The following is a 14,831-nucleotide window of genomic DNA, read 5'->3' on the forward strand; positions in this document are numbered from 1 at the left end:
TGTGTATGTGAAATGTGTAAGATGAAATGTGTGTGTATGCAAATGTAAAAATGTGTTATTGTGTGAATGCAGTATGTGTCTGTATTCATGTTTGTGTGTACATGTTCGGTATCTATACGGATGTATACATGTCCCATAACTTCTTCTGTTTGTGAACTGTGCCGTGATTTTAATGCTGTGTTTTCCTAGGCTCCAGCTGTGTTGTAGTCATGGCTGCCTGAGGGACTGCTCCCTGGCTGTGTGGATCTGGAGCCCCCTCTGATATCATGCTGAGAGTTGGGCCAGCGGCCACCACTCTACTCCTGCTGCTGTCATACTGCTGCTGCCACCTGTGTCACTCTCTGGGTAAGTTCTCCCTACAGTACCACCGTGGAGGACATGGAAGACACTCTCAGAGTGATGGGCCATCAGAGATGTTATCAGACTGAGAGATACCCACTCTGCACAACTAGGATCAACTACTGGGAACAGGATGATAAGGTGATGAGCGGTAGGGCAGATGGAAAGTCTGGGGATGGGAGATAGTGAAGAGGCAACGCCAGCTGAGACTAATACTAAATTAAAAGAGGAACTGATTAACAGATGGGCTGAGTAATGTCAATATGACCACTCAGTATATCCAGACCTAATGTCCCTTTTAAGTAGATTTCTAATCAAGGTGTATGGTCTCAGAGACTTTGCCAACATGTATTATGAAGGTCAGTGGTTTGGGATCCTGCTCTCAGTTAATTCAGTATATATGATACACAGCACTGTCTGGTTTAGTGCAGTAATTTCCGGTGGTTGGTGACCTTCTGTACAGCTGGGAGAGGTGATGAGCTGAATAAGGGAAGAAATATCTCTATTAACGACTTGGGGAAAGAACCTCAGAGTTCAAATAACTCTGTCCAGTCAATATCAGAAATATAAGCTGGCCAGCCCAGATAGCTCCACACGGTTGCCTCCTCCACGCCAGCCAGCCTGTGCAGAAACAAGATTGATTCTCGCACTGACTGTGAGACGCTGATTGTAATTTGTTTTGGATAAGAGCGTGAGCGTCCGCTGAATAACTAAAATGGAAAAATGTAATGGAGCTCCTCTTCTGGAATTCTGTCCTTCATTAGCGGGCTGGGTTTAATAACATGGGCTGTGTGGACAGCAGAAGAGGGTTAGGTGATGTGTAAGGTCACAGATTTTAATCTGCCATCTCTTAGGGCGTTTTTGTAAACCCCACATCTTCGAGGTGACTCATAAAATATGAACATCTTTCATCAGTACAGTACACAGCCAGGGATCCTCTGGAGAGATAGACTGGCCTAATGCCTCACTGGCCACACACTCAGGTCACGCTAATTGTAGATACAACCAGTGATTGAACATAATGAAGATACAACTGAGCATTTATAACACAATCTAGACACTGGATTAGAGATATTGTAAAGGGTTGGGAAGTGGTCTTAAGATTGTGTTTATCATTCAATCATGACAATTCATGCTGAATTGTTGCTCCATTACAAAAATCAGAGGAAGCACCTATAGTGTAGTCCATGTATGTAATGCCCTTGCTCTGTGAGGATTTTCCAGTTGTGCAGAATCTTCCCCTCTGCTTTGGAATAGATGTTTTTGCTCAGTTTAAATGAATAGTGTCCCGTGGTTCTTAGCGTACTTGCTGGTGTTAGTCTAATGAAAGACGTCGGAGCTAGCTGCAGAAGAGATTTGGCACGAGTTGTCTTTACTCACTTAAATGATTTTTATTTCATATATACCTTATTTAAAAAGTATTACTTAAAGGTATTTCATTGCTAAGTTACTACTTGTAATGACATACAATAAATGATGGTTGTACTATAGGTGTTATATGACACATTGTTGGATCATATTTATAGTGGTTTTCACAAAGGGTAGTGTTCAGAATCTCCCAGAGAAGCCAGACATGAAGCAGGATTTTCTGCAGGAAGCTGTGCTGAGAGTGACAGAGACAAAGTCTAAGGATGATGAATCTGCTAATCCCAGTGATATTGACTGAGGTCTAAGAATGTTGCTATTGATCCTGAGCCTGAGGATGACACAGGGGTGTTATTAACTGTCATCCTCAGGTAAATTTGCAGCCAAATTGAATGTACAGAAAATAAGCCCATAAGCATGTGGGGAATGATTTAAGAGCATTTCTGTCCGTTAAGAATTGAATCAATACTTCTTCATTTTTCTCCTTGCGCTGGAGAGTTGTTTCCAGCGATAATACAGCAACGTTACATCCTTCGTTTGAACTAAAGTGCTGAATATAATAATTGAATCCTGAGAATTGCTTGTGCTTAAAACTGCATTTACAGAGGCTAACTCTAGATTTTCCTCCCAGTCTGCAGTTGTATGTGGACTAGAGTGACGGCTGACATCATTAATATGAAAGGTGCACCTCCGTTCTCTCTCTGTCTAAAACCCAGCGAGCCCTTAGGGGGCACAAAGACCTCACTGTGTCCTTCACACGTAAAAAGTCTCCTCTGTCTATAGATCCATCCTCCAGCCCTTCTCTCCATGAACAACCCCCCTAGGGCCTACACCACCAGGCTGTCATGGATACCAGCACGTCACCGAGGCCAGCTGATGCACTAATACAATGAGGTATCCATCAACCACAGTCACACGATCAGACCCATCTGTAATGAAGTTATGGAGAGTAAAACTCATTGGAGCTTCCTTCCTCATGATCCAGATAGAAAAAACACTGAGACAAATGAAATTAGAAGAGCGAGGGATGACTGACTGAGGATTTACAGAGAGAGAGATGCCACATAAAACAGAGCTGATAGGAAGAAACACATTTGTTTTTGGATGATGGAGGGAGGCTGACTAGACTGGCAGCCCACACTATATTGAACCCTTCCCACTTGACACTGGTGGTGGCATCACACACATGGAACAATGGAGTCATATTTAATCTCTCCATGTCTATGCAGCCCGCTAACAGTCAGTCATCAATTACGGAGGAAATAGGTGCACAAATGCTACCCTGGCTGCTATCTTTAGTTTATACTGTGCCAAACCTTCATCAGCTTTTAAAGGTTTGGGCAGCCTTTTGTTGCCTGAACCCCAGCCAAGTGACTCTTACCTTTAATCACTGTTAGATTGTTTATAGGCCTACTTCCATGGCGAAGAGCTGGAGATGAAGCACCACTGTATTGGTAGCAGAGGAGTCTCGTCCATGGAAGAAGAGGATTCATTTGAGGGAAAATACAATCAAATATATTATTCAAACATGCTCCTTGTAAATAAAATTACACCTCTGTAAATATTCACCAACATATTTGATCAAATGTACTAGTTTGCAGAGAATTCTAACAGGAAGGACACATTTGACCTTTGTCTCCTTCCACGAGGAGTGGAAAACACCAAATCATGAATAAAAGGTATTGACTATGTTGCCATGACAAAGTGACAGTTAGATTTCTTCCTCTCTAGAAAGTGAATGTCTGGTCCTGATCTGGGGATAACAGAGACCAGAGATGTGATTACCGTGATGCTGAGAGTGCTGGGGTGATTTCCTGCATGTTAAACTGATTGAACTGATTAAACTGATTGATGGGGTTATTGACAACGTGTCAGGTGCCAGGGACTATGAAATATTGTCAATGTGCTTTAGCTGGGCTGAACATGGGCCATGAGCTGTTACCAGGATAATGCCCCCTGTTAACACGTCGCTGACATGATGCAGCTTAAGGAAGGCTAATGTGGTGTTTCCCTGCCTCTATAGGAATCCCTAAACTGTCCTCCTATGCCAAGACAGAGGACAAACTGTTCAAGAACCTCTTCAGAAACTACCAGAAATGGGTGAGGCCTGTGGAATACCTCAACGGCACAGTACGGGTCAGATTTGGACTGGCCATCTCCCAGCTAGTGGACGTGGTGAGAAAAATATGATTATTATGGGATATTGTGGTTTGTGTTTTCCTGATGATTATTTTGATGTTTGTCAATGCAAGCTGGACTTTCAAGGCAAAGAATCAGTGGTGGAAAAAGTACCCAATTGTCATATTTGAGTAAAAGTAAAGATACCTTAATAGAAAATGACTCAAGTAAAAGTGAAAGTAGCCCAGTAAAATATTACTTGAGTAAAAGTATAAAAGTATTTGGTTTAAAATATACCTAAGTATCAAAAGTGAAAGTATAAACTATTTCAAATTCCTTATATTAAGCAAACCAGACGGCACCATTTTCTTGTTATTTATTTATTTATTTATGGGTAGCCAGGGCCACACTCCAACACTCAGACATCCTATACAAATGAACAATGTGTGTTTAGTGAGGCCGCCAGAGGCAGGGGATGACCAGCGATGTTCTCTAAGAGTGTGAATTGGACCATTTGCCTGTCCTGCTAAGCATTCAAAATATAATGATTACTTTTGGGTGTCAGGGAAAATGTATGGAGTATGTAGTGAAGTAAAAGTTAAAGTAATCAAAAATAGAAACAGTAAAGTACAGATACCCCAAAAACTACTTGAGTAGTTGAAAGTATTTTTTACTTAAGTACATTACATCACTGGAAAGAATATATCACTATAAATATATTTAGGCTAATTTACATTGTTGATTTTTTTACCACATTTACACACATATGGACAGTATAACAACACAAAGGTACAGAAAAAACCTTTACAGTATGCTCTCTCCATTACAGGACGAGAAGAACCAGTTGATGACAACCAATGTGTGGATGAAACAGGCAAGATCTTAAACATATTTTGGGGGGGCATAGTATATTTAAGTGATCATTCCCGAGAAGCCAGTGTTAGGAGGATATATTGGCACCGGTGTTGTTAAGCAAACCATTCCAATATGTCCTCCAATCACTGGCTTTGAGGGCATTATCACTTTTATACAACGAGTTACCAACATATTTCTATAATGATTTGCATATTTTAATTAAAAAGTTATTTTGAGGAATGTATTCATACTATTTCATCGTTCCACAAGATATAGTCCCGACACAAATCTAGGTGTTGCTACAAGCCGGCTGGTCGTTCGTTCTATCGGTTCGGTTCCCAGAGACGTGACCCAGTTGTTAAGTATTTTTGTTCTGTATTTATGGACGAGACCCAGTCGTTCGTTCTAAATGTTCTATTGCCATACTGGCTGGCACCGTTCTTGCTTGCTAGTTAGCCAACTATGGCTAACTTATAGTCACGTCAAACAGTGCAGACAGAATAACAACAAAGGAACTGAATATGCATTTGTTTAAGCTGTTTTCTAGCGACATTTATTTGGATACATCCATAACAATGACAATGACGCGCAATTTCACCTGGCATAGAAAATGTGCTCTCTTGTCAGGACACTGTTGTTCAGAGGAGCTAGCCCACAACACAGCCAACACAAACACTTCAAACTGAAGCTGGACAGACTGCAAACTAGATGCACTTCATCTCATTTTACCTGTTTTCAATTGACATTTCTTTGTATATATCCATAAAAATGTTGACTGGCTGAGAAAAGCTGCCTGCCTATCTGTCTTGTCCCGACTCCCAACCCCTACACATTCATTACTATGGAACAGCTGGAGATCAAGTTTCTAAATTAACAATGTTACAAATGTCAGACAGACAGACAGCAAGGTTTATACAAATCTCCACTATTGAAAACCAATTGCTAGTCTAAAAGAAATGGGAGATAATGTCTAGACGCTTTTTACATTCAAGGTCAAGGTTATAAGTTGCCTGTTTGGGCTGATCAGACAGTGGATTGTGCAGTGAGATTGAACAGTGCAAATAGGCATTTCAACGTCATAGCTTTAGATGGTGGTAACTTGTGGAATAGACAACAGCTAGAATACGGTTTTAACCAATCAGCGTCCAGGATTAGACCCACCCATTGTTTAATTCATAACACTCTACAACGTGGTTCCCAACCAGGGGTACTAGGACCCCCGGGGGTACTTGGCCTATCCAGAGGGGGTAATTAAAAAGACTCATAAGTCTATAGGGTTACATGCACGTAAGCGGAATCTTCAGGCGTACTGAAGGCAGAGCAAAATTCAATTGGGAGGAAAGTAAACAAAAAAGGTTGGGAACCACTGCTCTACAGCAGCGTCAGCTTTACAATCAAAGGCGATATGGAATTTAGAGTAACAATCAATCTCCCTTCCTCCTGCATGTCCCCTTGTTCTGGTGGCATTTCACGATGAACTCACATCTTCATTTCTCACGAGCAACCCAGTTTGCAACTCCCGCCCCCCGGCAGCCTGCCTTGCCCCCAGCCCCCTGGCAGCTTAATTCATATCCTCCGACTGCATCTGCTCTCTGCAGCCAGGGTCTGCAGGTCAGCCTCTCACCAGTATGTCACAATGACAAACAACTCCATGCAAATCAGAGAACAGAGGGCAATAGCTAACGTGATGGCCACATCTATTCATCAGCAGTGAATGAGGAGATAAGATTGAAAATATGTCTCTGTCCACATCAGTGCTTCTCTCCCATCTACTTTATTTGGCCATACATTTTTATATCCACCATGTGACAATGCAAAAACTCTGAGATATTACATCTGCTTATCACAGATATGAAGTTGCATTGTTACACATACACCGAGTGTACAAAATATTAAGAACAGAACTGTTGAGTGTGAAAAACCCAGCTGTGTTGCAGTTGTTGACACAAACCGGTGCGCCTGGCACCTACTATCATACCCCGTTCAAAGGCACTTAAATACTCTGTCTTGCCCATTCGCCCTCTGAATGGCACACATACACAATCCATGTCTCAATTGTCTCAAGGCTTAAAAATCCTTCTTTATCCTGTCTCCTCCCCTACATCTACACTGATTGAAGTGGATTTAACAGGAGACATCAACAAGGGATCATAGCTTTCACCTGGTCAGTCCCATGTCATGGAATGAGCAGGTGTTCATAATGTTTTGTACACTCAGTGTATACTGTAGTGGAATCAATTTTCTCTCAGGGGGAGAAAAGTAATTTATGGTGATTTCCAGTAGCAGTCTGGTCAAAAGAATCCGCTTGTAAAAAGAGATGGCCATTCATGAATGATGATAAGGTTGTATAATCTGTGATCTACATCTGTTTATATGAGTTACTATGCTGTTACTAAGTAGTAATGCATTACAGCAAAGAACTTTTCAAAGATGGCTACAGGGAAATACAAGACATCACAGCAAAAGTCAGAGTGCAGAAGGAACCAAGCCAATCTTTCACAAGCCACGTCCAGTTCCCTATGCAGGAGTAAGGCACATCCTGTCACCACCTTACCATCCGGCATCAAACGGAGCAGTGGAGAGAGCTGTGCAAAACTTTAAGAAGGACTAGACTCGAGGTTCAGTCTGTGCCTACCCACCAAAGGCTTCCTCGGTTCCTGTTTACTTACCACGTACCCGCCTGACATTGTTGAAACCAGACTTGTCAAGCACTGTGGCAAAGCACCAGCTACAGCAGAAGAAAGCTCATGTCAGACACTCAAATATGTCAGAGAATTCAAAGAGGGGGAGAGGGTGATGGTACGTGATTTCAGACACCCCAATCGCCTGTGGAACTCGGGTGTGATCTTGCAACGCAGAGGACCTTTGACTTAAGTCCAAATTGGTCATCGCCATGTCAACGTTCATGTGGATCATCTGCTATGGTCCAATGCCCCAGCAGAGACCCCCAGGACTATTCTCCTGACGGTGGACAAACAAGAGAGACAGAGCCTGACCTTCCACCCGAACCTGGCCCACCACCGGAAGCCTAGGAGGAGCGGAGATATCCTATTTGACAGCGAAGGGCACCTCAAAAGCTTGACCTGTGAGTTGAGCTGTTTCAGGAGGTAACAGACAGTAAAACAAACAAACTCTTTAATATGTCCTAGATTAAAGGAAAGATAAAAGGACATTACCTGGGTTAGTTATTAGGACACAAATTCCATCTTCAGGGCAGAATAATCCCCTGGAATTGTGCTGGGCTTTGAAAAGTCTGCTTCAACCCAGTAGTTGAAAAATGTTTAAGAAGGCATTGTTCAGATATTGCATTAGTAGTTCCATAACATATTTACCTTGTTCTCTGGGAGTTAAACACTATGGGGGAGGAGTGTAGAATCCGTGATCTACAGCTGTTTATATTAGTTACTATGCTGTTACTAAGCAGTAATGTATTATGGCAATGTTATGTTACTACACCTAATAGGAAATGCACATGCGCACTATTGTGCCGGGGGCGGTTGAGCATGAGAGGTTTTGACTAAACGAAACTAACTGTGTCTCCTGCCTGGTCATTTCTCCACCACACAAATATTAAAAAGGTGACTCATCCATCTCTCTCTCGCTCCTGTTTAGGAATGGTTGGACATGAAGCTACGCTGGAACACTGATGACTACCTGGGCATCACTACCATCAGAGTCCCATCGGACTCCATCTGGATCCCAGACATTGTGCTCTATGACAAGTAAGTATCATGCCTATGACTTCCACACAAGGGTTGCAAAGGGAGGATATATTACCTGTGGTTGACTTGGGGAATAGCTGTCTGGTGTTGTGTCAAACCTCCCCCCTCCTAATTTCCTTAATTTTGTGGCTAGAGTCAAATACTTTCTGTGGCACATATCAGAGTCAAATAGTTTCTATAGAACAAACTTCTATAGAACAAACTTCACGTCAGGATAGGCAACTGAAAATAATAATTCATGTATGTGTGTTATAGTAAACATAGAGGGAGTAAAATGTTGGCAAGCAATAAACATTTCAGAACAACTAAATTATTATCCTTACACTTTCAAAAATACTAGTCGAATAAGACATGAGAGATGACAAATACAGCGACATGGGCAGCCCTGGGGCGGCATGGGGCAGCCTTGGGGCGGCATGGGCAGCCCTGGGGCGGCATGGGGCAGCCCTGGGGCGGCATGGGCAGCCCTGGGGCGGCATGGGGCAGCCCTGGGGCGACATGGGCAGCCCTGGGGCGGCATGGGCAGCCCTGGGGCGGCATGGGGCAGCCCTGGGGAGGCATGGGCAGCCCTGGGGCGGCATGGGGCAGCCCTGGGGCGACATGGGCAGCCCTGGGGCGGCATGGGGCAGCCCTGGGGCGGCATGGGGCAGCCCTGGGGCGGCATGGGGCAGCCCTGGGGCGGCATGGGGCAGCCCTGGGGCGGCATGGGGCAGCCCTGGTGCGGCATGGGCAGCCCTGGGGCGGCATGGGGCAGCCCTGGGGCGGCATATATCCTGCTTTCCCCATGCAAGATTAAAGGTCATGGAGAAGTCTGAGTTCAAATCAAATCCAAATCAAATTTTATTTGTCACATACACATGGTTAGCAGATGTTAATGCGAGTGTAGCGAAATGCTTGTGCTTCTAGTTCCGACCATGCAGTAATATCTAACAAGTAATCTAACAATTTCACAACAACTACCTTATACACAAGTGTAAAGGAATGAATAAGACTATGTACATAAAAATATATGGATGAGCGATGGTCGAACGGCATAGGCAAGATGCAGTAGATGGTATAGAGTACAGTATATACATATGAGATGAGTAATGTAGGGTATGTAAACAAAGTGGCATGTTTAAACTATTAACAGCGAATAATCAGAAGTCTCTATAACATAATCTCTAATGGACTGACTTGAAAAATACAGCTCCTGCACTACTTCCATCCCAAGTCAAGCACTGTATAATACTGGAAACTTTCTAAGGATTTTCAGGGATTTTATGTAATCTATTACAAGATTTGTGGGTACTTCACAGGTGTCTGTAATCATCTCTGGCCCTCTGTGGCTGCTTTTACACAGGCATCCCAATTCTGGGATTCTTTTTTCTACCTATTGGTCTTTTGACCAATCACATCAAATCTTTTAACGTCAGATATTTTTCAGAGTTGATCTGATTGTTCAAAAGATCAATTACTAGCCTCCCGAGTGGTGCAGTGGTCTAAGGTACTACGCAGTGCTAGCTGTGCCACTAGAGATTCTGGGTTCGCCACCGGGAGACCCATGGGGCGGTGCACAATTTGCGCAACGTCGTCTGGGTTAGGGGAGGGTTTGGCCGGCAGGGATGATTTTGCCCCATCGCGCACTAGCGACTCCTGTGGCGGGCCGGGCGCAGTGCACGCTAACACAGTCACCAGGTGTACGTTGTTTCCTCCGACACATTGGTGCGGCTGGCTTTCGGGTTAAGTGGGCAGTGTGGCTTGGTTGGGTTGTGTTAATACATATGTATTCTTTTTTAAAAATATATATACATTTTTAAAGTATAAATTACGAAAATTACGATAGGTTGCCATAGATTTTCTGTTATTTACCAAAATGACTGAAGATTCCAGTAACTTTGGGAAATTACCATTAGCTTTGCAGCCCTACACAGCATAGACTATATTTTAAACAGCTCAAAATTCAATTAATCCAACACATCAAGAAAAGCCTGATTCGACCCTGTAGAAGAATAACAGATGTTAATCCATTCCTCTAACAGTGCCGATGGACGTTTTGAGGGCTCTGTCACCAAGGCTGTTGTCAAGTATGATGGCACCATCACCTGGACACAGCCCGCTAACTACAAGTCAGCCTGCATCATCGATGTCACCTTCTTCCCCTTTGACCTGCAGAACTGCTCCATGAAGTTTGGCTCCTGGACCTATGATGGCTCACAGGTTGTAGCCTACACAGCATTGTGAAACAGTCTACAGTATATTAATGACCATACAGTCATTAATTGATGTCAGAAATGTGTTAATCTCTTGTTTATACTTTGGGGAGTTGAAGGGAAGATACGTCTGTTGATGTTTAATCTTTTCTAACCTTGTATTCATTCAACAGGTTGACATCCTCCTGGAGGACTTTCATGTGGATAAGAGGGACTACTTTGACAGTGGCGAATGGGATATAGTGAAAGCAACAGGCAGCCGTGGTCTGAGGATGGACGGATCCTGCCACTTCCCCTTCATCACCTACTCCTTCATCATCCGTAGACTGCCACTCTTCTACACCCTCTTCCTTATTATCCCTTGTATCGGCCTTTCCTTCCTCACCATCCTGGTCTTCTACCTGCCCTCCAACGGCGGGGAGAAGATCTCCCTGTGCACCTCTGTGCTGGTGTCCCTCACCGTCTTCCTCCTCGTGATCGAGGAGATAATTCCGTCCTCCTCCAAGGTCATCCCTCTGATTGGGGAGTACCTGGTGTTCACCATGATCTTTGTCACGCTCTCCATTGTCATCACCGTCTTTGCCATCAACATCCACCACCGCTCCACGTCCATGCACCAAGGCATGGCGCCCTGGGTGCGTCGTATCTTCCTGCACAGGCTGCCTAAGCTGCTGTGTATGCGCAGCCACGTGGACCGCTATGCTACCCCCGGTGGGGCCTGGGCAGGACTGGCAGGGAGAGAGGGGGAAGGACTGGCAGGGAGAGAGGGGGCAGGACTGGCAGGGAGAGAGGGGACAGTAGGGGGCATTATGAAGTCCACCCCTCATCTCTCCCCCATGAATAACCTGCAGGCTGCTTTGGACTCTATCCGTTACATCACCATGCATGTGGTCAGGGAGAACGAGGTCAGAGAGGTATGATCCCATAGAGTTACAGAGAATCAGTCTGCCCCTGCAGTATCAATGACACGGTTGGCATGAGAGAATATTGTGTTTGTTCTGATACAAAATCAATCATACAGTACTGAATTTAGGTTTTTGAAGTCTTACTGTAATTCTCTCTCTATATTAATCTTCTCCATATTGTGTATTTGTCTCCATCCTCTGATTGTCACATGCAACTGCACCTCTGACTGCAAAGCCCTCGCAGCCTGTGTCAATGAGTTGGAGTCTGAAGGGCATGTTTGGTCTCTCTCTCTCTCTCTCCAGGTGGTGCAGGATTGGAAGTTTGTGGCTCAGGTTCTGGATCGTGTGTTCCTGTGGACCTTCCTCCTGGTCTCAGTACTGGGCTCTGCTCTGCTCTTCATCCCTGTCATCTACAAATGGGCAAACATCATTGTCCCCAACCATGCAGGCGGCAGCGGATAAGACTAAACTGAGTCTATGTACACTGAGCACAACGAATTCAGAGACACTACAGTCAGTGCAGAGATGGAGACACTTACTCACATGTGGGTGTGGGAGAGCAATGGATTCTAGTTCCATCATAATTTTTGATTTGTGTATATGAATGAGGGATTATTGTCTCTATGTTGCTGTATCTGTTTCTAGATTAAATTAACATACAATTGTTTCATATGAAATAATCCCTCTATATTCTGGAAGGAGGATACCTCCCTATAGACATATCTCACAAAGTATAACAATGAATACAATTATCCAGGTTATGTAAGGACCGACGCTGAAGAAGAGAAGCAGGTACAGGGAGTCGAACATTTAATATGGAACAGACATCAAACGGAGACAGCGTCAGAACCGGGTCTGCAAAGGCAAACAAACATTAATCCTGAAGCAGGGAACAGAGCTTGGTAACAAACAGATATAGGGGAAGTAATAACACAGGTGATTGAGTCCAGGTGAGTCCAATAATTGCTGAAGCGCGTGATGAGGGAAGGCAGGTGTGCGTAATGATGGTGGCAGGAGTGTGTAATGCTTCGGAAGCCTGGCGCATTCGAGCGCGAGGAGGGGGAGCGGGTGCAGGTGTGACAAGTTATTGTTTTTCTTGCCTCTGAAAAACAGGCTTCTCACGGTTAACGAGACAGGATTATGGAAGGCTGGCCACATGAGACTAGCTAATAATTAACAGGGGTGAATAAATCACTTTTAATCCCCCCTTTATAAATAAGTGTACAGTATATAAGTGTATGTATATGACCCCTTTACCTTTTATATTTAATATATTTATATTTAATTATATTTTATATTTAAGTTGACATTCCTCTTTTATTCACATTACCCTTTTATATTACATTTTAAAATATATTACCTTTTTATATACACTACCCTTTTACAGTATATTACCCTTACATTACTCTTTTATAATTTATTAAAATAATGGCCAAAACGTAATTAACTGGGCCCTAGGTTGGTAAAATACAAAATAAATGGCCTGTTTTTTTTGACAGTGGCTACATTCTCAGAAAAACAATATTACATAACAAGATCAAGCAAGAGTTTAATTATAATCCTCTTTGAGTAAGCTTCACTGAAGAATTCAGCTGTGAATGCTCTTGTATGATCAAAAGCTACAACTGTTTGGCTTGTGGGATACAGTTAATTTAGCAGACAAATCATTGTTACAGTGAATTAATTTTCCTACTTTCCAGCTTCTAAGACCATCTCTTTGTATTAGAAAAGTGTCTTGAGATTAGCTTTTAAGTCTGTGAGTCTGTTAGACACTGGGAGACTTAGTTGGGGACTTAAAACTTCTTCAGGATTGGTGGGTCCCCTGCGGGACGGTTGCGCTAACGTAGGCTCATGCGATTAGCATGAGGTTGTAAGGAACAAGAACATTTCCCAGGACATAGACATATCTGATATTGTCAGAAAGCTTACATTTTTGTTACTCTAACTGCATTGTCCAATTGACAGTAGCTATTACAGTGAAATAATACCATGCTATTGTTTGAGGAGAGTGCACAGTTTTGAACATGAAAAGTTATTAATAAACAAATTAGGCACATTTGGGCAGTCTTGATACAACACTTTGAACAGAAATGCAATGGTTCAATGGATCAGTCTGAAACGTTGCACATTTCAGACTGCTCGGGCGGCAGGGTAGCCTAGTGGTTAGAGAGTTGGACTAGTAACCGAAAGGTTGCAAGTTCAAATCCCCGAGCTGACAAGGTACAAATCTGTCGTTCTGCCCCTGAACAGGCAGTTAACCCACAGTTCCTAGGCTGTCATTGAAAATAAGAATTTGTTCTTAACTGACCTGCCTAGTTAAATAAAGTTTTTTTTTTTTTAAATACACTGCTGCCATCTAGTGGCCAACATCTAAATTGCACCTCGGCTGGACTTACATTATGGCCTTTCTCTTGCATTTCAAAGATTATACAAAAAAATATATAAAAACGGTTGTTGTTTTTTTCTTTGTATTATCTTTTACCAGATGTGTTACAATATGTTATATTCTCCTACATTCCTTTCACATTTCCACAAACGTCAAAGTGTTTCCTTTCAAATGGTACCAAAAAATGCATATCCTTGCTTCAGAGCCTGAGCTACATACAGGCAGTTAGATTTGGGTATGTCATTTTAGGCGAAAATAGAAAAAAAGGGTCCAATCCTTTTTAAGTCGGTCAGAGTCCACCTGATACAACAACAAGACTTGTTGTTTTGCATTCTGTTCAACCTGCCGTCTGATTTCTCCTATCATTCAGATGAAAGATGGCAAGCTACAATGGAAGCATAAGCTCATAACTTCTCATATCTTTACTGGTTGCTTCTTGGAGAATCTACGATGGTGGGAAAATTTCCCTTAGAAGGTAGCCACTGGGTGAACATGGACATTCTGATCAAGGCTCTTCACTCTCAGGGACACACCATCACAGTAGTACGGACAACTCAAAGTTGGTATATTAAAGAAGAGTCTCTACATTACAGTTCTATTACAATACCTGTCATTGATGGTGTGGAATTTGAGGAATTTGTAAAGCCAATCGTAAAGAAAGTAATTGATATAGAGAGAGGAACAAGCTCTGTATTAAACTTTATACATTTGCAAATCGAGATGTTCTCTGCAATGTCTAAGGTTCATGGACTGGAATGTGACATGGCAACTGCTGTATTGGAAGACAAGGATTTAATGAAGACCCTGGAGGAGAACCAGTATGACCTCGTGCTTACTGACCCAGCATGGGGGACTGGTATTTTGGTGGTTCATTATCTTCAGCTACCTCTAGTCTAAAATGTATGGTAGATAACAAATGGAGAGGGACATTTCACCCTTGCACCATCCC

The 14,831-nt window shown here is 43.1% G+C and overlaps 1 protein-coding gene across 1 annotated transcript; it reads left to right on the top strand.

Moving 5' to 3' along the window:
- Window positions 1-49: 49 nt before the first annotated feature.
- On the top strand, window positions 50-12,712 carry LOC109895430 (neuronal acetylcholine receptor subunit alpha-5-like). Its single transcript, XM_020489097.2, has 7 exons — window positions 50-345; window positions 3,728-3,879; window positions 4,652-4,696; window positions 8,290-8,399; window positions 10,421-10,598; window positions 10,765-11,505; window positions 11,800-12,712. Exons 1-7 carry the CDS (start codon window positions 267-269, stop codon window positions 11,956-11,958), a joined length of 1,464 nt encoding a protein of 487 aa, XP_020344686.1. The 5' UTR covers window positions 50-266; the 3' UTR covers window positions 11,959-12,712.
- The last annotated feature ends 2,119 nt before the right edge of the window (window positions 12,713-14,831 follow it).

The sequence above is a fragment of the Oncorhynchus kisutch genome, linkage group LG8 (genome assembly GCF_002021735.2).
Source record: "Oncorhynchus kisutch isolate 150728-3 linkage group LG8, Okis_V2, whole genome shotgun sequence".
Taxonomy (NCBI): Eukaryota; Metazoa; Chordata; class Actinopteri; order Salmoniformes; family Salmonidae; genus Oncorhynchus; species Oncorhynchus kisutch.